This window comes from Gymnodraco acuticeps, unplaced genomic scaffold, assembly GCF_902827175.1.
Source record: "Gymnodraco acuticeps unplaced genomic scaffold, fGymAcu1.1, whole genome shotgun sequence".
Classification (NCBI taxonomy): domain Eukaryota; kingdom Metazoa; phylum Chordata; class Actinopteri; order Perciformes; family Bathydraconidae; genus Gymnodraco; species Gymnodraco acuticeps.
In genome coordinates, this window is record NW_022991632.1 from 1,641,965 (window position 1) to 1,663,887 (window position 21,923).

General features: G+C 40.7%; 1 protein-coding gene and 1 long non-coding RNA gene across 3 annotated transcripts; one reads left to right on the forward strand and one right to left on the reverse strand.

Annotated features, from left to right (window-relative positions):
- Positions 1-615: 615 nt before the first annotated feature.
- LOC117534157 (cytochrome c oxidase subunit NDUFA4) lies at positions 616-18,607 on the reverse strand. 2 transcript variants are annotated; one of them, XM_034198280.1, is made up of 4 exons: positions 18,491-18,607; positions 10,104-10,189; positions 3,053-3,116; positions 616-848 (listed from the first exon to the last, which is right to left on the reverse strand). In XM_034198280.1, the coding sequence occupies exons 1-4, from the start codon at positions 18,509-18,511 to the stop codon at positions 792-794; spliced, it is 228 nt and encodes a 75-aa protein (XP_034054171.1). In that variant the 5' UTR covers positions 18,512-18,607; the 3' UTR covers positions 616-791. The 2 variants fall into 2 exon arrangements, with proteins under 2 accessions (XP_034054171.1, XP_034054170.1); XM_034198279.1 differs by lacking the exon at positions 18,491-18,607 and adding an exon at positions 13,080-13,268.
- On the forward strand, positions 4,304-5,853 carry LOC117534158. Its single transcript, XR_004567156.1, has 2 exons — positions 4,304-4,566; positions 4,702-5,853. It is a non-coding gene; the product is annotated as an uncharacterized LOC117534158 (long non-coding RNA).
- Positions 18,608-21,923: the final 3,316 nt, after the last annotated feature.

Here is a 21,923-nt window from a genome sequence, read left to right on the forward strand (position 1 = left end):
ATTTTGCCCAAAAATACCTTTTTCTGCAGACTTACATCACAAAGGGGGATCGGTAATTTGTTTAAATGACTTACTTCATTCCTTAGGTTAGTTTTAGCTGACTCCAGAGTTACTCCCCCATAATGAACTGCTGTACATGTGAGCGAGCTGAGACTGAATGACTGGAAGCTGGGTTAAAGAAAAAGCCCATACCCTTGCTCTTTGGGCCCTATGGATGCTGATGATCTGGGTATTCTCATGCATGGCAGTTGAAATTATTTCCCAACAAGCGACCCTAACATAAATGTAGTCATTTGATTCAGTGCCAATATAAAAGTCTGATCATTGCAGTCTTAAAAAAAGACTTTGTTATTCACATCAACTGAAAACTTGTTTTTCAGCATCACACCCTGACTTGTGACTTCTCAGCTGAGGGGTTAACACAAGAAAGAGAACTAACAGAAAATATATACAGATATTCAACATCAATGTTACTGAAGCCGAAACTCAAGACTCATTTTCACCTTCAACATCGACCCAAAGTAAAACAAATTAAAGTTTTCTTTTTTTATAGCAGCATCTTAATATTTACATACTGTACATCCACATTAAGCATGCACTGAAGAACCAGCCTTCTGCCTTTTGTAATCTTTAATAGTTTTTGTTCACAGGGTTACAGAAGTAACATTTAGAGCTGTTGTCCTTAACATGAGGTGAAACTGAGGAAATGTTGACGAAGACGCTTCACACCATTAAGGCGACAGCAGGAGGTCCTGCCAAACTTGGTGCCCCTGGAGTTGCCTGGAGGACCTTTAGAAGTCAGGGCCCTCTTTCTTCAGGTTCTTGTAGTCCGTGTTGACGGCCACAAACTGTGTGAGGCAGGAGGAATACATTTAAATCTACTTTGCTTAAATTAAATTCATCAGTGCTGTCTTTAGGAGAACATATTGGTGGAACCAAACAGGCAGGGGGGTGAAATGTGTTCCCCTCTATTACAAATATAGACTCACCCAAACACATTTATTTATTAGTGATGCTTTATAGCTCATTTATTTTCCAGATTTGCGTTAGGATAACATGCGTGTCATGGATAATATATATATTGTGTGACTGCATTTATATGTTCTGCATACATCACAACTCTCCAACCATGACAAACACACATTAATGCACTGGCAGTGATTATTTTCTCCCTGTGTTTTTTTTCTTGATTGGTCTGCCATTAAAACCCTCGCCTCCCCTCTCCTCACTCCCCTTTTTTCCCACTTCCCCCTCCTCATTACGATCTTTGTTTGGACTTCAGGGGAATTTCGATGCGAGACCTTTGCCTTGCTTTCGAGAATTAAACATGCCTCGTCCTGACCTTTTGTCTGCAGCGACTTTCATTCCACTGGCAAGCCGTGCAGCCTTGAAGTGCTCAGAAAACGCTCTTTTCTCTCATATTAGTCAGGGGCCTCATTTATAACGCCGTGCGTAGGATTCACGTGGGAAGGTTGCTTACGTAGTAGAAATCCAAAAAATAGGTACAGAAATGTTCCGACATTTTCCGATTCACCAAACATTGCGTACCGGCGAAGAAAGTGCGTACGGCACTTCCTACGCCGGTTTCCCTTTATAAATCACATTCGACTCGAAATGCGGTGCAGCTTTTGCGGGCTTCACGTAACGCCCATATTTGCCTATAAATAGTCAAAGAAACGCCCATTCATTCATTCATTTTTAACTGACTTTATGAAGAAGATAGCAGGAAATGACGACAGAACAGCTAAAAAAGACATCTCACACCGTGTCAGATTTTGGTTATTTTGGGGAGGTCGAGATAAATCATATTGTTTGGTGGATGCAGTTTGAACCAGAGTAGCAGCATGGAGGTCGGATCGTCACCAAAATAAATAAATAAATGATCCGAAAAAGGTTAATGACAAAAAAAAGACACATAGCCTTCCTCAGGCAGTGTGTTTGTACCGGGGACAGGAGACACCCCCTTGATGAGAAACTGTAATAAATGATCGGGGAATCCCTCCGGAGTGGAGTCATGACGACTGGATCTGAATTATTTGTTTGTATTTTGTGGTTTGTGTCCCAGCTGTCGATCAGCTGTGCGCAGCGTCTCTTCTGCTGCCTGTGCATCTCAAATGCAAACGGCATAAAACACGATTAAACATGATAGTATATAAAACCATGCTCGTATCTACAACCTATAGAAATGCAAAACGGCGTCAGTTTAGACGTAATTCTGTCCTCCTGCTTACCGCATCATTTATGAGAAAACATTTCATAACATTAACACAACATATTGGAGGTGGTTTTAAATAACATATCCGTATTTATTTATTTCTCCAAGTTATGTTTTTGTGTGCACCGAGGAGTCTCAAACAGGCGTTTGTTAAATCATTTTAAGATTGGCTTTAATCAATTTGTGAAAATGAATTCTTCATATATGATAAATGAGAGGTAACATTTTATTTATGGTATTATTTCCACATATTTCTCTCCATTCTTCCTTCTGCCAACGGTGTCGCAGTTTCTCGTCTCTCCCATTTATGTGCTTAGTGCGTACGCATGGGTTAGAGTTTGCGTGGAGGACCGCACATTTTCCCGTCAAGTTAGTATTTTATAAATCGCAAACATTGCGTAGAAACTGGCGTACGCCATTTTTTGAGCGTATATCCCTTTATAAATGAGGCCCCTGATCTCCTCTTCTGGGACTTGTCAGTCGGTGGTTTTTGTGCTCTATTTTAGGTCAGCGTTGATAATGTTTTGTCTGACGCCCGGTCCTGTTGTTGAAGAGGTAAGGCAAAAAGCTCCCTTAATTTGCTTTTGAAAGAAACTTTGTTTTCCTTTTTGTTTTGATCACATAAGGAAACAAGAAAGCGGCCATGTTGATCTAAAATAACTTTGCCAGTAATGTTTGATCCTGATCTATTTTGGTTTGGTTTTTTAGACTGTTTTTGATGAAAGTAAGATTTGCAGTGACTAAAGGAAACAATGGCATTCGTATCTTTAGTTTTCTGTCAGACATGATGGTGTTGAGCCAGCATTTGGTCGTACTCTGTGTGGGGGGGGAAGCTACCTTGTACTGGTAGGTTGGGTCGAGGTTGTTCCAGGGCTCTGGGTTGTTCTTCTTGTCCCACAGGCTGCAAATAGGCAACGATTCAGGGAATGTAAAAAGAGAGAAAAGAGAAAAGACAGGACATTATAAGCAAGGCGTACTGTACATCACGGCTATTCACTTAGTTTGGAATGGGGGCCAGTTGATGAAAATGATCCAAAATAAGGGGCCAGTTAAATGATGGCTTGAAATATTTGCAATCATGTTAATAGCTACAGATACAGTACTACAACAACAAAGGATTGCATATATTTTAATTAGTAAAACATGACAACAACATGCTGTATTGTATTGAAACAAGACACACGTTTAACTTGTTTAACCATGCACCAACATCAATTTAGGTGCACACAACAGTGCAAACTAAATAACAGGCTTGTGTGCACACATGCATTGAATAACCACATCAGTTTTATAAAGTCAAATCATAAAGTGCATCAGAAACCAGGTGAGCCATATTTAGAATTTCCCTCATTAACTAAATTAATTCAACCCAATTGGTCGCAACAAAAATAAAGAATGACTGCATCACATTTCAGTGAATATCAACATTTTATCAATGTAATTAGTTTCTATTTTGAAATGGCATTGTTGCATTGTACATTATGGAGGCAAAAGAGCCAATGCAGAGAGACGGAAGACATTAGGCGCATTCACACCGCAGTACTTTTCCCACAAAGGTTCATGAGAACTCTTTAGTTCTCATGAACTAAGTACAGATCGCGTTCACACCGGAATAAGTCCCTGGGGGAGGATTAGGCAAATGAAGCCGCTGACGTCACTTCTTCTTCTTCTGCTTTGAGTTTACTGGCAGGCCGCAAACCACTTCACGGCGTATACTGCCGCCCAACGTCCCCGTCCGGAAGTCCCCGGAGTTGGGGACTGGCTTCAAGCTTCTGGGACTCCCAGCAGCTTCTACTGAAGCGTTTCTGTGCTGGGCTAATGGTAATGCAATAATGCTAATGCGAGGATAATAAAATGGCGGCTTCACAAAACTTGTTGGGAGTTTTACGGGGCGTGGTTTGCAATCCGCCCAGCCAATCAGACATAGGAACCTTTTTCTCCCACGAAAGTCCCTGCTCTCTAGTACCTCATTCACACCAACGCAACTCCAGTTCAAGCTCCGTGCTAGAGCTTTTCAGGTTCAGAACCGGTTCTTCGGTTTAGCGGAAGCTCTTTTCACACCGCCCAGAGTCCGACTGGTGCTGCGTCATTGCGTCATCGTTTGCGTCATGACGTAACCGCTTACGTGCCTGCTTCATAAAGCCAAACCGCGCGGAAAACCCTCACAGCTGACAGCGACAACAACGGCCGATTGGGTTGAAGCGCTACTCGTTTTGGTTTTGCTCTGTCGAAACGAAATGGAAGAAATGGGACGACTTTACTACCAACTTTACAGTCGTTACATGCTAAATTCAAAACTACTTTACAATCCTAAACATCAACGACGATTCAGATTCCGTAGGAGAAAGAAGGTAAATATACGTCCTATTCGATGTTAGAGTTAGCTGTTGTTAGCCTCTGCATGCGCCAAGCTCAAACTACCCAGCTTTGCTAAATTAATTACTATGGTATAACATTAAAATGTATTCTCAATGTTATTTCCACAGATCATGTTGAAGCTGGCGGAAAGGCGGAGGTCGCGTGTTATTTGGACACAGCCCAGATCTTCCGACTGGTGGAACACCATTGTTCCAGACTTCTCCCCTCTGTAATTCATGCAGAATTTCCGCGTGTCCAGGCAGTCCTTTGACTACATCTGCAACCAGGTCAGCGGCGTTATGGGGCGAAGAGACACAAATTACCGTCTGTGTATACCCAATAAAAAACGGGTTGCAATTGCCCTCTGGAAGCTGGCCACCGGAGGTGAATACAGGACCATCAGCCATCTTTTCGGGGTAGGCCAAAGCACCGTTTGCCTCTGTGTTCAGGATTTCTGCAGGGCAACCATGGAAGTGCTGCTTCCACTACATATCACATTTCCTGATGTGGAGAAGTTGGTGGAAATGGCCACTTTTTTCAACAGACGTTGGAGAGCACCACAGTGTGTTGGTGCAATAGATGGAAGCCACATCCCTATTTTAGCACCCCGAGATTATCCCAAGGACTATTATAACAGAAAAGGATGGCATTCTGTTGTTCTACAGGCTGTTGTTGATGGCAGGGGGATGTTCTGGGATGTGTGTGTTGGCGACCCAGGTAGTGTACATGATGCTAGAGTGCTAAAACAATCTAATCTTTGGGTGGCTATCAGTGATAGAGTGTTGCTAGGCCAAAACAAAATGACCATCTCTGGCTGTGATGTGGGACATTACTTGATTGGTGACCCAGCCTATCCAATGCAAAGATGGCTAATGAAACCATTTTCGGACACTGGGAGACTGACCCCTGAACAGCACACCTACAATTACAGACTGAGCAGTGCACGGTCGGTTGTTGAGATGGCGTTTGGAAGGCTAAAAGGAAGATGGAGGTGCCTCCTAAAAAGGAACTGAGCTCAGCAAAATAATGACAGTGACTTGCTGTGTACTACACAACATATGTGAGGAACATAGCGACAACTTCACTGACGATTGCCATGAACTTGTGTACGACCAACCCGCTTTACACCCCTTACCAGATAATGGTAGACAAGAAGGAGCTGATGTTAGATCCGCATTGATGGACTATTTCAACATGGGGGACCACTAATATTACTGCAGTTAAACCTGATCTATTTTGTATCATGCCTCTTTTTTTTGTATAATAAAATCACTGGATCAGACTTGAAGTGTGTTTATTTTGTATACAAATCACAGCATCTAGATACAAACAGGTATGAACTATATTCTTATAAAAAAAGTGCATACCCAAACGGTTTAGACTATATTCTTAACTCAAATACACAGTGGGCCAAAATAAAAATAAATGGGTGCTAGTGGAGGGCCGGACTGGTTCAATGTTTATTGCAAAACGTATTGAAATGAACTTATTGCACATATTAAACCTGGAACTAACAAAGCTTAAATTGTTGCCTATAAAAAGATTACACATTAAATCAGTTGCATTCCTTTCTTATGGCTCTATCTGCAGCTTTTCCAGAGTCATTTCTGTGGTTTAGACTATATTGTAAAATCAAATGAAAAAAACTATAAAAAGCACATCGAGTTATGAATACAATTGAAACTGGACAAAAGAACTACAAATAATATAGAACATTATCATACAGTCCTGGCCTCCCCAAAATCATATAACCATTGTTAACGGCAGTCCTTATTATATATCCATAATAACAATGACTGCTGTTCATCTACACAACAGTGGAACATGTTGATTTCATTATTGGCAATACTCAATCTTATTACCCTTTATCAAAATAGTATATTCTTACTAAAAACTATATTAATTAATTTGACAGGAAATAAAAAGAAAAAGGATCCCTATCAATGTAGCTTGTTTATACTGATGCTTCTATACTATTATCAGAATAAAAAACATCATATTAGCCTGTATTGATGGGGCTCATATATAATGTACAGTATGTCATATCATAAGTGAATGCCCTGTATTTAAATGTGTGTCAATCTGTGAGTGGGCCTTCTCCTAGGAAGACATTGCAAGTATACATTTACATTTCAAACATCATTTTATGGGCACTTTAAATGATAAGGATTGCACACATGATTCACATCTGAGTAATATTAAACCTGGAACTAACAAAGCTTAAATTGTTGCCTATAAAAAGATTACACATTCAATCAGTTGCATTCCTTTCTTATGGCTCTATCTGCAGCGTTTCCAGAGTCATTTCTGTGGTTTAGACTATATTGTTATAAAAAAAGTGCATACCCAAACGGTTTAGACTATATTCTTAACTCAAATACACATGCCTATCCGTTTTTTCAATAAAATCCATGGATCAGACATGACTTTTGAATTTTGTTTATTGTACAAATCAAAGACATGTATGGACAATAATTCACCAAAAAGTGTGGCGAATATACTATAATAATAATGTGTATACAAAAAAGGTATGAACTATTTACATAAAAAAATATGGTCAGCTTTTGTTGTTGGCCTCCATCACCTTCACAAGCCTGTCTACCATGCCAAGCATTGAGTGGCTGTTCTGCTCGATTCTGGTGAAAACTCGTAGGAACTCAGCATTGGCCACATGCACCTCCTGAAGCATCGCCTGGCCCTGCTCCTTAAGCAACGCCTGGCCCTGCTCCTGAAGCCTTTCCTCCCTGTCCTCACTTTTCTCCAGATACTCCAGAAGGCCAGATGATAAATCCCGCTTCCTTTTAACTACAAAAAGAGAAAAATAAAGTCAACACTGTATTCATGGCATTTTATGAGATGTATATTATATACTGTGTAATGAAATGTTGTATTGTTCTTATGGCTGCAGTTGTATAACTTGAACAACTACTACAATGACTATGCCATGATAAATGCACATGGCAACAGGGAACAGTATTACTATTATGACCACTGTAAACCTTACCCTGTTTGTGTCGGCCCACTGGCTGGATTAGGTTCACCAGAGATTCCTGGGAAGAGCTGCTTGTGGGAAAAGGAGACTCTTGCATCCGCATTGGCGAGCTACACGCCGACGGCAGTGGTGGTTCCGACACAGTACACTCCAAACCAGATATTTCTGTAAACACAATATAAACACAATGACTCATAAATTGTTAGTGAGAAGAAAGAAGATACATTGGAGGCGTTAGCTGTCTTTGCCATGGGGATACCTTTGTTTATTATTGTTAGCATTAGCATGCTAGGGCTATTATTGGTTTGGATGCACACATCCGGTAGCTCAGCTGTAGTAGGTCAACTTTAGCTTTATTACCAGGTCTGTCGATAGCTACATGGTTTAGTTTATGTTGTAAAACAAAAAGTCACAAATAAAACAAATGGGTAATGCATAACTCACCGGCATCAAATGAGCTCTGCACATTCAGCGACTCGTCCTGCAACATCATCGACGTGAGAGAAAGCGAGTTCACCGTGGATCCAAAACCACTCGTCGGTCTGTCCCCGAGGACCGAGTCTAGCATGTCATAATGTGGACTTGTTTTCGGGCGACCGCTACCACTCCGTCCGAGGTCTCGCTTTTGGTCCCGATAGTCCTTCTTGACTTTTTTTTAATTTGTTGCCAATCTGTTCCACGGTACGGTAAAAACCAGCGGTTGCCATCTCTTTCTGCAATTGTTGGAGAATTGCTTTGGACCGCGTGCTCCCCTCCAGCTTCCTCTGTACCTCTTCGGAAGACCAGATTCCCAGTAGGTAGCTGGTCTCTTCAGTGGACCACTGCTGTTTGTTAAGTTTCTCCATCGTTGTGTACAAACTGGATAAAACGCGGGCTTCTTGTTGTTGTTCAGGAGATGATCCTGCCCCTGCCTCGACGTATGTGGTGCTTTTGCTCTGGCCGGACAATTTTTTGGTGCTTGAAATGAACCGGATTCCGGAGCTAAGAGCTGCTCCGCTGCAGTGTGAAGAGGAAAACCCGGTGCTTTTCAAGCTCCAGCTCCGAACCGGCCCCGAAACACCGTTGGTGTGAATGAGGTATAGCAGGGACGGAAAAGGGGGTGTAAAGGTTCTCATGAACTAATTTTAGTTCCGGCTCTTTTTGGTGTGAACGCAACATTTCGGAACTATATCGGAACTAAAGTGGGAAAAGTACTGCGGTGTGAACGCGCCTTATCAGAGGAGAAACAAATAAGATAATAATAAATAGGGAGCAGAAGGGCAAAAGGGGAGAGACAAAATGAAATAAAACATTATTCTGGATGTGATTATCAGATGAGGTGAACTCAGCCCAGTGACTTGGCAGTGCTCCCCTTTTTATTAACCAAAGTCTGGGTTTCACTGTGACCGTCCATCCCTCCCCCCCCCCCCCCCCCCATCTCTGGCAGCACGTAATGCCACAAAGCATAAACAAAGAGACCGGGGGAATGATGGCAGAGCGGGCTTGTCGTCCCCCCCCCCCCCCCCCCCCCCCCCCCCCCTCTCTCCATTACCACAAACACTAGACAGTCTCTGAGAGCAAGGCAGCCGCAGACCTCACCACTCATCATCAGCCGGTGATGAGGTCAGGCTTTATGGCTGACCTCAGAACAAGTGGCTCTGTGTGGCCCAAAACAGGACAGGAACATCATGTGTTCACTCACTGAGTTCAGAACAGCTACGCGGATATGAAGGTTTGTACAGCCTGCTGTTGTGTTTTTTTGTTAGCCTTTAGTAACTCGAGTTACCGGACACACTGAATGAAAAGGTGTAGCTTTCTTATTATGCACACCTTTCTTCTCGCATACCAATTAAAGGACCTCCATATCCCAAACTAGTTAGCTGGAAAGGGTTAAATATTGGAATGATATCATAAATGAAATCTAACTAGGAGGTTCTGCTGTCTGAAATATGATTTGTTGGGTTTTCCCTTACCTGCGTTGTGTATATGCATGTAAATGGTCTTCAAAGACTACAATCCAAGAGTTTCTTTCCCACACACTCCCGTGTCTCCCCCCCCCTCTTCAAATGCATCGAGTGCAGCCCTTTTATTAATTATGCGACATAATGACATCACTATGTAACACTCATACTTTCATTGGCTAGAGCTCCAACACATTGTATGTGATAGTATAAGGGGCAGGACATCTCAAAGTGGTTGACCAATCACAACAGAGCCGGTCAGCTAACCAATCAGAGCAGACTGGGCTCTGGTTTCAGACAGAGGGTGAAAAGAGGTGCTGCAGCACAGGCATTATGATACCAGTAAAGAGCTTTTTGAACATTAAAGCATGGAGACATGTCACAGTAGAGGTACAACGTACAAATATGAACCTCAAAATGAGCATCATCGGTCCACTGAACATTGGAAGGATTACACATTCTCCAATGTTTCTCATCTTTATGTAACAACGTATGCATCCAGGTGACAATGATGGAAGATTTCTATAAAATATCACAGTGTCAAAGCAAGGTGTAAGATACTACAATGGCTACCAGATTAAACAGAGGAGCATCTTACGTGACATGAGGTCCTCTTGCCAGGCGGATCAGATAGAAGGTGGCCCCTGTGAGGCCCATACCCAGGAAGAACAATTGCGGGATTAACTGTGGAGAGGAGGAATGCATTAGAGCCCAGAGACAAATGAAGGTAAACAAACACATTCTATCAAGTGGTTGCCTGTGAAACGCACCATGAACATACACCTGTGTGAAATATACACACATACACACGGGTAGTTGTTATTCCTGTTTTTCCTCCTCCTGCCCTCCTCCATATGCATGAGGCCCAGGCCATGTGTGAGGCAGCTCACTGTCAGCCTGGGTTGAATGGGCAAGGACGGTGTGTGTATGTGTATGTGTATGTGTGTGTGTGTGTGTGTATGTGTGTGTGTGCCAGTGTGCCAGCCTCTCCTCTTCTCAACACTATACCTGTCAGACTGAACGACAGCATTACACACACACACACACACACACACACACACACACACACACACACACACACACACACACACACACACACACACACACACACACACACACACACACACACACACAAAATGAGAGCTAGACATGTGCATATAGTCGCACACCCATGCACGTAAATGAGCTTACACAGTCTTTCTGAGAACTCAAACACACAGGAACACACACACACACACACACACACACACACACACACACACACACACACACACACACACACACACACACACACACACACACACACAAGGATACATTTATATTTGATGTGATGATGACAGGAATTAAAATAGAAAAGCACATTGGGGGGACAGAGGGATAATGTGATATGTCATCTTAAACACCTAAAGCTTAGTTGTGTCAATCCTCTCACCATGCAGCATCTATTCATCAACATCACACTGCCTAACATTTCCTGTCTGCATTATAGTACTTTATGTATGAGGCAGGGAGAGAGTGGGGGAGAGAGTCATGCCACTGTCGAACAGCTGTTCTCAGCCCACACAGATCCAGTCAAGCTGTAGAGAGATGACAGTTTGATCAGGTTGAACTGAAGGATGTCTCTACTCAGCTGCATCTAGACATCTGTCTTCTGTCTGATTGCTCGCCACTTGCCTTGCTGTTGATTAGGAGAGTGATAAAACTTTGATATTCACTACCTTAAAGCTGCTGTATGGCGAGGAAGTACCTCCCTCTCCACTACTACTCAAACTACTCAGTCAGCACACAGATATGTGATAACTCAGAGCATGGACTTCCTGTCTGACACTTTGACTTTTTGGAAGTGATCAGATGCCCAAGTTAACTAACTACTAATTACTAACTAACTCACTTACCAATAGTGTTGTGGCTTATAGGTTGATGGAAATACTGCTTGAAGACAAAACACTTGAAAGATAAATCAATCTTTTTTCTTGACTTTTTTTTTCTGTAAACATTTTGCAACGTAAAACAATCATTCTTACCCATCACATTTTGGCAGAGGCTAAATGCATGTCTAATAACCCAAACTTTTGCATTTGGAATTATGTAACAAAGTTGCCTCACATGATTTACATTTGGCTTGCTGAACAATGGGTATTTCATGTTTTTGATAAATGACTTTGAATAATAATTGATGAGCATAATAGTATTTATTTGCCTTAACTCATTGATTAACGGACTATTTACTGTACAGTTTGTCAGCAGCAGTCCTCTTCCTTACCCTGCATGTGTTTCATGTTTGCTGAATCCTTCTACAAGTCTGTTCACTGTGAACTTCACAACTTCTCTCCAAACTAATCCCTAGAAGTTAAAGTAAATGTTTTCACTGAAAACACACACGTACACACATGCGTAAATATACATACACACACATATATATCCGCTGAATACAGACATTCTCAGTCATTAAAGTAAACAGAAACTCACAGACGCACAAACAAACAGAAGCAGGTCACACACACACACACATACACACATACACACACATATACAAAGCGCATAATCAAGATAGGCCTGTGTTTTGGGAGCTGTCCACTCCCCAGTGCTGATATCTTCATATCGTGCCACACAATGAGTGTTGCGCGTTTTACCATCTAGCCTGACCGATATACGATGTGTTTTATACTCGCTGGGGTTCGATACTCTTGCTGCCCTTATTACTTTTCTGGTGCACTGCCAAGTCAATCCATGAATTTGGGTCACCCTCAGCATAGTTATGAGGCAACAGAAAATAAATCAAGCACAGCCTCTGTGTCTTTCTTTTTCTTTCTTCCTACATATTATCATGATATCAATAAAGCAAATTGACATGCCACTGATACTTAGTATTTATGTGCAGTCACAGCACTTGTTTTAATGACTAAGATGATCAAAATAATTTTGAAACAAAAATGATCAAAAGTCTTTGATTTTGGAGCATTCAGCTGCATTTCAAAATCTACTTTACGTTATGAATGTATTCATATTTATCTAGACTTTTCATTGTCAATGGAATATTAGTACATGGTATTTAAACGCTCATCACAAGTCCCCAGAGCACAAGAAGACATTTTGTAATTGGTCGTTTTGTCAGACCAATGGCCCAAAACATAAAGACAGCCCAAACCATTCAAAAAATATAATTTCTCATCAAATACTGACATTTTTTTAATTAAAATGGTCAAATATCTATAATTTTTGCTTGAGAATGATCTCGAATGAGTTGGTTTATGTTGGACAGATGGTTGGTTCACATGAAATAAATAGTTTCTTTCAGGTATAGTAATATTAAAAGTCAAAGTGAAAGGACAATTGCTTTTTGTATCCATATACAGTATGCATTTACAGTATTATGAACAAATAGACATGTGGTTCTGTAAATGCATGCACCTTTCAGTGAATTCAAAAATCAAAATTTTAAAGACCAATACCCAAGGTCTCAAAAAAGCGATATACAATCATTATATAACAAATAAAGAAGTCTCGTGTATACTGAAGTCTGTGGAATAAAAAAGAACCACAAAGCTCTTTAAATGAACATGAAGCAACCTACCCCTGGATATCTCCTCGCTTGTTCAACCATGGTCTTGATCATGCTTATTATTCTTCCAAAAGACGGATCAAATAAATCCACCAAATAAAAACCACACTGAATGAAAGAAAAACTGACGGCAAGCGTCTGACAAATGTCCCTGTGTGAATGAAACTCTGCGTGCAGTTTGTAGACAAAGCTGTTTGTTAGCTGAAGTATGAAGCATTGGCCAGGGCAGGGAAACTTGTTGCCAACCCCTCAGCTCTATCCCTCACCCTCCCTCCCTTTTGGGGAAAGAGAGGGTCAGAGAGGAGAGGGAGAAGGGGGGAGACAGTCCTAATCCTCATAAACACATCTGTTGAGGACACTGTATGTTTCCGCTAAGGTTTATTGGATACACAGTGTACTAAATGATTTGTTATACAACAACAAACTGACACAACAGATACAAACTGATATTTTCTAAAAAATGTGTCCAGGAGGTAAAGCGGCCGTGCAGCATGCTCCTGTATTAGTTCATATTTAGACTGCAAACGCAGGCTGCCACCATTGTGTTGTTGGTTCATTTTATATTCCCACACGTTATATGAACAGCCATCTCTCTAAAACAGTGAAATTGCTCCCCAGACGCAGATACACCTGGCTATATTTGCAGAGCATCTTGTTCAATGTAAGGAGTAGGAAATAATTGCAGTGTCAAACATGTCCCTGGGGTCGGGACCTTTGTACCTGCCATGATGACGGCAATTGATTAGTGATGCAGCGCCTGCAGACCTTTCAGGTTCCTTAACAGCACTTTGCAACCTAATGTAATTAACACCAAAAGGCCACGCTATGCAAAATGCACAGGTCATTACTATTTTCTTACTTAAGGTGCCTAATGTGTGCTCACCATTCATCATACTTAAATGGAAGGAAATTGCGTTCTCTGGTGTCACGGCTCTAGGGATGTTTGTCTGTCAGTCAATTGGTCCACCAGTTCCGTCTGAGCAACTGACCTTTGATCTGAAATGACTGTAAATCCCCAGAACACTATTGGAAAGATGAGTAAAACTTCTGTTTAAAAAGTGATCCAATATTTGGGAGTGATTTATGCCGTGGGGCCTCCATCCTGCATCCTTGGGAGCCACCATAAGTTGTTTCACCTGACGTTTGCCAGTGGAAAGAATACTATTTCGGTATCCCACATGACAAAAGTAATGGGTGCCATTTTTCACCCAGCAAGGATAGAGAGATTGATGAAGGTTGATGGGGAAGGAAAGGTGTTCAACAAAAGAGGATGGGTGAGGTGGGGCGTGGAGGGTGAGATGCATTAAGACGAAAGAGGAGCGAGAAAAAGTCAATACATGCTCCCCCTCGCTCATCAGTCTACTCCATTGTTCCCCATAACAGATTGCAGGCTGCGTGTTTTAAAGAAGAAGCAGAGAGCAATATCCAAATCTGTTTCCCACTGAGAGGGAGAGTGGCTGTAATGAGATTTCCTCTGGAGGAATTGAAACAGTAGGCTGGCCCTGCCTCCACAATATCCATACACTTACAAACACATTGAAAACAATTAACATGTGACTTGTGCTCTTTCTTTGTTGCACACTTAAAGCAGCTGCAATCAATATTTCTTCTGATATATTTAGTATATTTTCTTTCATTATTTACCTTTGGTTCAAACAACTTCCCAAATCACTTCTTTTGTAGCTGGGTTATTTAACGTGGCACTCATCAATATGTTCATATTAACAATTGATCAATGTGTAATGTTAAATAGGGTATTGATAAAGTCGTCATGAATTATCTCTGGACTTTAAGTTCCCTCAACTTTAGGAAGCATTTGAGCTTCTTCCTGCTCATTGTGTGGTTTTGTTTTGTCTGTTTCCCCACACCTTCACTTTCCCTCTTGAATGTCTTTTCTTAGCAATGTTGGTTGTTCAAAAAAATTGAGAGCTACCTTTCCATCAGAAAACGTACAACCTCTTCTCAGGAGCTGTTGAAGACCATGAGATTGAATTCCAGACTTATAAACAGAAGTACAGAAAAGTAAATGAACTATGTTGCTCTGCTTGATGAGTAAATACGCTGCTGTTTGCTAACTCGTTTTCCATGTTAACATCAAATGATGGAATGACAGGGTTGTGTTCACAGCTTGTTTCCGTTGCCCCCAAGTTGCCAAAAACCTGTTCTTTTTTTATCTCTTTTTGTTTCCATTTTCTGTCTGTCCTGCTCCCTCCGACCCCCAGACACTGAAACACACTTGGGCAAATATCCACTCTGGGATAAACACACACCTCAATACAGGGAGGTCATGCAGTGTGCTGTATCCCAGAGATCCACCACACAACCCGACACGCACACTCACATTTCCTATGCATTTTTAAGTTTTCTTTCATTCCTTAGAGAGTGGTGGGTTGACGCAAGTCCCCTTAGTGACACGACTTGGAAACATCCAGGGAAAACATCAGCGTTATCCAAACTGTGTCTTGTACAAATAAGCAGTGACCCCAACACATGACCCCCCCAGCACAGCTCTCAAATAGTAGATGGCTAGGTTAGTGATTTCTGTTCCGTGATTATAACTCAGCATCTTACAATGATTAACTGTTAGGGCGGTTTATTTAGAATTGAAACCTCTTTTTAACTTCTGATATTGGACACAGGGGTGCATTACTGTATTAGATTATAGGTCCAGTAATACAAATCCTATTAGAAATCAATAGCTTTTTATATTGATGAATGACATGAAAAAGTTCATGTTTCTTATAAAAAATGTTTAGATAATTAAAATGTATAATCTTGTCCTCTGAAAGTTATCAGTGTGGAATAAAGTAAATGTATTCTAAAAGCATTTAGATATGTATTCTCCTGCACTTTCTTGCGTCTCATGTATGTTCAGACCTAACAAAGCACAGCACTAATAAACACAGTATGATAGAGGTGTGTGGGGTTGAGGTTGGGGTTGCTTTCAGTCTGGGGTATATACTACTACTAATACTTTCACTCTGTGTAGATTGGAATAATACAATTGGACACATTTCCCAAATGCAAAATGTCTCCTTCTGAATGACTTTGATTTTGCTTTTCATGTTTTATTCAGGTTCAGTCTGAATTCAATGACCTTCCACAGAGCTATTTTCAACATCAGCGGCCGCATACTGCATTAGATACACAATAGTTTTGAATTACCATATGGAACAACATTATGATAAGTTACATTTAGGGAACGATGCAAAATCCTCCAGTGGGTTTACCTCCGAAACAGAGACTGCAGGGGGAATATAAACAGATCAGAACATCGTGGCTTTATAAAAAGCAGTCGGCTGAGTGAAGGCCTGAAATAGGGAGGTGTGATGGGCTGAGGACATGGTTCTGCTATGGGAGACACAATATATAAATGATTGGCTCATTTTAAGCTTGTCACAGATACTGCAGTAGTGGCTCAAACATCAGCTGTTTAATAATACAAAAACAATGCAGCAATGCAATGCTGAAAGAAACAATATCTATATAATAGGATATTGATTTTTTTATTCTATCATTTCCTGCTGACTGTAGGTCACAATCCTTTAATAACCACATTTAAGGGATTCTTATTTAAACTATTTATGTTTTCTATTCACTTTACTGTTTTAGATGATACATTGATTCATTGATTCATCTAAAGAAAATTAACGAGCAACTATTTTGTTTTTGAATAATTCTTTAAATCAATTTTCACGCAAAAACACCAAACATCTGGTTCCAGTTTCTTGAATGTGTTGCTTCTCCCTTTTCACTTATTTGTAAACTAAATATGTTTAGGCTACAATTAGTATGTGTTGTCTATATGGCTCCTCTGAGATTTCATATAAATAAAACATTTTAGAGGTTCAAGAGAATAATTGGCGGATTCCTGGAATGATGAAAAAGTGTTTGTTGTTGCCCCTGCTGTTCAAGTATTATTGAATCAAATATACAGTATATCAAATTCTACCATTAGAATCCAGTTTCAGTCAGGCTTTTCATATCCAATTAAGAATATAACAATGTTACATGTGTTCCACCTTCAAAGATAACATATGAGGGCTGTCCTGGACATTTTTTGTGAAATAAAACCATAAAGACAGCTTAGTGGACTCCTTGGATTAGAGAGGGCAGCCCTAGGCCTACTTCCCCAAACAAAGGCAGAAGTAATATTAGCAGCTATAGTAGTAACAGCATGAGCTCCGCTGCTTTAACCACAGAGAGATTCACTTAGTTTTCCTTTCTAAAGAAGTCTTGGTGAAGAATTACAAAGCAGAAGGTAAGTGGAGAGTGGGACATCTGTGGGGAAGTATGTATCCATCTGCAAGTGATCTCAAATTCCTAACCATCAGCGCACATGTAAGAAAGTCATAGTTAGACTGTGGCCGTCGTTATTTGTGATTCCTCCGACAGAAGGTGGAGGAGAGAGTTGTTCTTAAAGCAGAAGGCATTTCAGCTAATAGCCATGTGTGAATGTAAGCATGAAAAACAACACAATCTGTTTCCAAGTTTTTCAAGAGGCATTCAAATACAGTCAGTGACAAATAGATTCTGTAAGCACGCACACACACATTTTACATCTAGAAAGGCACATCCACAGACATTACAGGAATCTGTGTTACCATGGTCTGGCAGGGCACTCGTTTTGATTATTAAGTGGCACAGTAGCACATTTCGAACCCTCCACTATAAACAGCAACCCCCTTCCTTCCTCACCACTGAGCTTTGGATGATGGTCACAACTTTGTGTGCCCAAACCCGGTCCCACGAGCTCTGCAATTGCTTTGATGCATTTTTCAAAAGGGCTGTGACATGAATGCCAAAACACATAGCTTCCAACTCCTCCAGACAGCACACACTATCCTCACCATTTCTCCTTTGTCACATTTTCTTTGCCGTACAGCAATCTCTGTAAGAATATGCGTTCTGTAGCGAGCTCCATACTGTACTGTCACACTGCCAGCTGACAGCACTGTGGCTGTGCTTTGTAATGAAACCCCTCTCTCCCTTTTCTCTCTTTGTGTCTCTTCCTCTATAATGTTTTGTAGGTTAGACCTGATTTTAGGTAGGGTTGTGTTTATCTAGACCTCTGCAGAAATATAGCTGGAATACCTGGATATTGTCTCTGCACTATATCCTGGTTTTATAAACATTAGTGTGTCTTTTGTTATTTACTTTAACTCTAAAATGAATCTCTAAATGTTGGTTGTATTTAAAGCTGCACTAATCAGTATCTTACAGTAGATCAGATGGTTATGTGTAATTTCAAAAGGTGTTGGTTGTCATGACAATCCAACAGAATATTATTGCCCAAGCACAGAGCTTCATTTGAGCTTTTTCTGACACATTATTTAGATTTTCTGAGCCACAAACTCTGCTCTGAGATATTTTTAAACAGAAGAAGCATTCATACATCACTGTTGCTACCTAATTAGCCTTACCTTAATATTTGCAGCCCACATCTTCTTTCGTGTAATGTTAGAGGTCCAACTCGGTGTCGTGTAGCCATGCCCGCATCTCTGGTCCTAGGTCGAAGAGGCCGGCTTCCGAGGGTGGTCTATATAAGGGGCAGATGGTGATTATATGGACAGCGGTCTGCTCAGGGTCACCGCACTTGCATGCCGCACTGTCCGCCAAGCCCCACGTCTTCATCGATGTTTTAAAGCGACCGCAGCCCACATGTTCCTTTCTTTTTTTAAGCACTTGCTATAATATTGCTATAATATATAATAATATTGTTTGTTTGCTCATTGACGGCCGCCTCAAAAATCAACTGCTTCTAACTTTGACAATGCACACAGAGATTTGCAGACCACTGTGAGCCTCAATGCAGGTCCTTTTTAGAATACAAACAACTCCTCTCCATTGCATCATGGTTTACCAATCAAACGCCTTGTGGTTAGAGATTCAAACATCTGCAGGTCATATGGGCAGAAAAAGCCTAAAACATCTGGTGAACTGGCCAGAGTTGTGCATGTTTCTTTTCCCAAGCCAGGAAGTGGCAACAAGGAGGAATGAGATTGATACAGATATACATATTGTTGTAAGTCTAAGTTCTTGCAGAAATGTCTTTTTGACGATCAATGTTAAATATGTTGCTGGGCCGCCGTAAAGTATAGCTCAGTTAGTAGACCTGCGGCCCATGTACTGGGGCTTGGTCCACATGCGATGGATCCAGGTTGGAATCCAGCCTGGGACCGTTTGCTGCGTGTCTTCCCCTCTATCTCCCCCTTTCAACACTGTCGCTTAAATAAAGGCACTGGTTACCCAAAAGATTATTTTAAAAGTGTGTTTTTTAGTATGTTGCTAGCATCCAACAATTGACAGGAAAAGTTGGTGACAAGCAGCTGAAACTTAAGGTTGTGGACTGCATTTTAGACCAGGAAATTAAAAGTATGATATCAAATAAATGCTAAATGTATGTACCTGCTGTATCTGTAAATAAAACTACTTGTTAAGCAACTTTTTAATGAACTTTTCAAGGGGATAATATGCCAATGATTTGCTTCAACATCTTCTGTTGCTTTTTTATAATGTAATAATTATCTTGAAATAAAGTGTTATCATACTGAAGTGTGGAGAAAGGTGAATTGACACTTTCTAATTGAAGAGTTGTACACCTTCATAGGTCGCTTGTGCTTAACACCAGCTTCATGTGGAGCCATGTGGCGCAGTGGGATGTGCGTAGGTGTTTGGATCAGGGGGTCACAGGTTCAAACCCCGCTGCAGTCAGCATGTCGTTGTGTCCCTGGGCAAGACACTCCACCCAAATTGCTCCTGCGGGGATTGTCCACAGTATTGAGTATGTAAGTCGCTTTGGATAAAAGCGTCTGTACAGTAATGTAACATGTAATGTTCAGGTGTATTTTAAGGCACCACATAAGGTGGTGTGAGTGGAGAATAATCTAAATAACCAATTAGATGGTTTCTTTTTTCCCAGCATTCAACTTTGTAAGCATTCACTTACTTATAATATAAGGTTCCAATAGACAACGCAGTTTGTTTATTGTGTGTGAATTCTAACATTACAAATGATTATCTCTCCATATTATCTCTCTATCGCTGCGTGAAACATGTTAAAAGTGTTTGCTACTGTCATGGGCAGAACATCTCCACAAGCATTATGGATTGACGCGAGGGTCATAAATTCTGCCAAATAGCTTAATATCATAATATAAGCATCAGCGTCATATCTGAATGTGAGAGGAATAATAGGTTTTCCTCCATCTGTCTGCGGGTCTTGATGAAAACCTCATTTTATCACCACAATCATAATGGAATTATCTCCAGGTGTGATGAGGGCATTTAATGAAATCATTACAAAGGATGACTTGCTCTTTTTCATGGGCTTATTAAAAGGCCCTTTGTGAGGCGAGGCTGAGTAAGAGAGCCTGTGTTTTTCTTTCTTTCTCTTTTTTCCCCTCTTCACTCTGAGTGATTGCATGTTTGTCAGTCTGGCAGTCACACCATTTGTGGCTGGCATAAAAGCCTGCAGGGAGCCACCAGATCTGATTGGGAATCTTAGGGAAAAGAAGGAGTAGAAAAAAAAGAAAAAGATAAAATACATTGGCCGCTGCAGCGTTGTATTGATGTGTTTGAACATAGGGCTCTCGTTTTCATGCCCTCAAAGCACACATAACACATTTTTTTCAATAAACGCTACACTTTGATGCATAGTTTATCTGTTCGGGCTATAATAATGGAGTTTCTCTCTCCCTCTCTGTCTCTCCTCCTCCTCTTTTTCCTTCTCCTCCCTTTCTAAATGTCCCACTTCCTCTCCATTTCTCTCAACTCCTTCCTTTCTTACCCCTCGTTGTATCCGACCCCCTCACCCTGTCACCTTTATTAATCATCATGTGACTTCACCTCTCCTAAGCATTGAACTGTATTTAACCTACCATAGTAAATCATCTTCCTATATTGCCTGGGGGGGGGGGGGGGAGACATACACTATGGGTGTAAAGCTTAATGAGCAACACAGGCGAATCACAGTACTATTGCCATCCATAATTCTCTTTGATTGAGTGGTGCATTGTAAAGTCCATGTCTCCGTGCCCCATGTTCACTTGTAGTTGATATTTCTCTGTAAGACAAAGCTACTCGGTTTCTCTCCTCATCAACCAGCGGGGGCCTGAGGATCTCACATGCTTCAGCATTTGGTGGGAAGTATACTGAATCATTTATTTATCTTTATTGTTGTTATTGACATTACTATTATGTCACTGTTTTCTAAGGGAATTGTGGGGCCCACCAGTATTTGTTAATGTTATTTCATCTCACTTGAACCAAAACTACTCATTCAGAGGTGGGAATCAAAGTACTTAACTTACATTTTTCTTGTACGTTTTAGAGAGAAATAATCTACTTGTTTTGTACTTTTTCACTTCTTTACATTAATTTGACAGCCGGAGTCACTCGTTAAAATTGAGATTATGATTTGAAGTTCAACAAGTTTTTCGGTTAAGGTTTTTTAAGTTTTAAGTTTGTGTCACGACGCATACAATAAGTGTCAACTGGTGTTTAAAAAGATAATTTATGACAATCTATTATAACACAGTTGTAATAATATTGAATGGGCTTCATTGGAGAAGTTATATTGCTGACATTACATCACAGTAATAAAAAACACATACAAAATGTAATTAAAGCTGCTTTAAAGCGGTGTTTACAAACCGTTTATTACATATTTGTCTTACAAACCTCTTTACATTTATTTAAATACAATTTTGAATGCATGCACAAATATGACTTATTTTTAAGAGATTGAATATTTCTTCCACCATTAAGCCCTTTAGCAGTGACACAGAAAAAAGAGAATTTAATAAATCCCCGGCAAACAAATAAATATATTTTAATCAAATCTCTAAATACCAA